At 56.0% G+C, this 2,033-nt stretch overlaps 1 protein-coding gene across 1 annotated transcript in view; it reads right to left on the bottom strand.

The window, feature by feature from the left end:
• The window catches only part of LOC104617816 (ubiquilin-4-like), a 1,798-nt gene extending 617 nt beyond the window's left edge, over positions 1–1,181 (bottom strand). The window contains exons 1-2 of the mRNA XM_010283237.1: positions 861–1,181; positions 42–734 (exon numbers count right to left, since the gene is read on the bottom strand). Coding sequence (XP_010281539.1) covers positions 42–734; positions 861–1,181 — 1,014 coding nt within the window. The remainder of the gene's footprint in view (positions 1–41; positions 735–860) is intronic.
• Between the last annotated feature and the right edge of the window lie 852 nt (positions 1,182–2,033).

Consider the following 2,033-nt stretch of genomic DNA (forward strand, 5'->3'; position numbering starts at 1 on the left):
GAGCTGGGTATCACTGCACCTGCTGCAGCACCCAAACTCACTGAGGCAAAACCACTGCTGGCAAATTGGCCATCAGAGTCATCTGTGTTATCACTGGCTCTGTTTGACCGCGGAGCCCAAGGGTTAGGTAACGGCCTCCGGTTTTCAGTGTGGGCTGGTAGCCTGGCTCCACTCAGGGATGGGTTACTGTCCAGGGGAGCAAACGGGTTGTTGCCCAGCTGTGCCTGCACAGCATCTAAGATGGGCTCCTCAATTTCCCTGTACAGCTGCTCCAGAGCTCTGTACCCACCAGGGATGCTTTCAAGGTTGTTCATGGCCACATCACGGTTCCTTATCAATTCTTGCATTATGGCAGGACTGCTGGAGGCCTCTAATATTTCTCTGATAGTATGTGGGTTGGTGAGAATGTGACCAATCTCGGGATTTTCTTCAGCTAGCTGCTGCATCTGAGGGTTGGACATGATGAGATCCCTGACAACGTCAGCATTGTCAAGGACATTCTGCACAAAGGTGCTCTGCATCATCTCGCTTATCAAGCTGTGCATGGACACATCTTGTTCTGGAATGCTACTCACCAAGTCCAACATGTCTGTTGAGTCCAGGCTCAGGAGATGTACACCTGTCACCCCAAGGAGGAACCCTAGCAAAAATGCGTTGTTGTTGATGGTATTCAGATCCAGGCCTGAACTGAGGATCCTAGACAAGAGATTCTCCATGGTCTGGGCCACTATTTCCTGGCTGCAGGACAACAGCTCAGACAAGTTATGATAGATCAAGCATGAGTTTTGCAGATCAGCTATGCTTCCCAAGTAGAATAAGTCGGAATTACTGTGGCTGGGAGGTTGCATCAGGGTGGTCACTCTTCGTTGATCTGCCAGGCCATCCTGTGGTCTCTTTTGGGACCTGATGACAACGTGGATGCTGACCCCACTGTGAACTCCATGCTGGCTCAAAGTGTCTTGATCCTTAAGGACTTTCCCAGCAAATATCAGGACCAGAAGATCAGGGGGTGTTTTGAAACGCTTGGCAACATCTTCCTTGAACTCCTGGATGGTGCTGCTCTGAGCAACCTCAAACTGCTCCTTCTGCTTGAGGGTCTTCACAGTCACTTTGATGATATTTGAGGACTCCATGGTGACAACAGATTGACTAGTCTCCGCTGCTCCTTTGCTTTTGGACATGGTGGCTCTGAGACCAGGACTGCGCTTCCGTCAGTTGAAAAGCAGAGGTGCTGGCAGAAGGTGGGAAGCAACGGGGGGCAATGGTTCCCAGCTGAAACAGGGGGGTGGCTGTTGCCCCTGCTATGGTGACAGCTGCCAGGAGGGAGCAGTGACACAGGGACAAGGACAGCCTCTCTCTGCAGTGCACATACCACCCAGATGTTGCACAGGCTTGCTCACCACCCCAGCAGTCCCCCCATGTTCCTTGTCCCACTGTGGCCCCGTGCCCACTTAGAATTGCCATGCAGCTGTCCCTGTGCTATGACATCACTGCTGATGTCAGAGTGAGCAGCAATGGCCTGGAGATGGGGGACCTCCCCTGGAGCTGAGCTCGGGCTTCCTTGTCTCTATGGTCCTCAGCCAACCCTGGGGCATGGGGAGGACCACGACATGGCCAAATCTGGGCGCGGGGGACACCAGGACCATTCCCATTTGAAATGACTACCACACCCGCGCGCTTGCAGGCTGGCACGGCCAGCCCCAGTGCAGTGCTGCCAGGCGGCCGCCCGCTCCGCGCCAGGCCTTCCTCCCTGGCTTCAGCGAACACCCCCTCCTGCCAGCCTTGCTTCAGAGACGCGAGGCACCCTGAGGCTTCACGTCCCATGCCCGCCAGCCCTTGGGTCCTGCTGCGGTTTTCCTGCCCAGCCCTCTGCACCCACACCCCGGGGCCAGCGCTCCCCTCCCGCAGGCTCCGAGCAGTGCAGCCTCCGCGCCTGCTGCCTTCCTGACGGCCCTGATCTGACTGACTGGTGTAGCCACACGGGCTGGGAGTGAAGGGGTGGAGAGCAGCCCCATGGAGAAGGACTTGGGGGT

Source organism: Phaethon lepturus, unplaced genomic scaffold, assembly GCF_000687285.1.
Source record: "Phaethon lepturus isolate BGI_N335 unplaced genomic scaffold, ASM68728v1 scaffold10663, whole genome shotgun sequence".
Classification (NCBI taxonomy): domain Eukaryota; kingdom Metazoa; phylum Chordata; class Aves; order Phaethontiformes; family Phaethontidae; genus Phaethon; species Phaethon lepturus.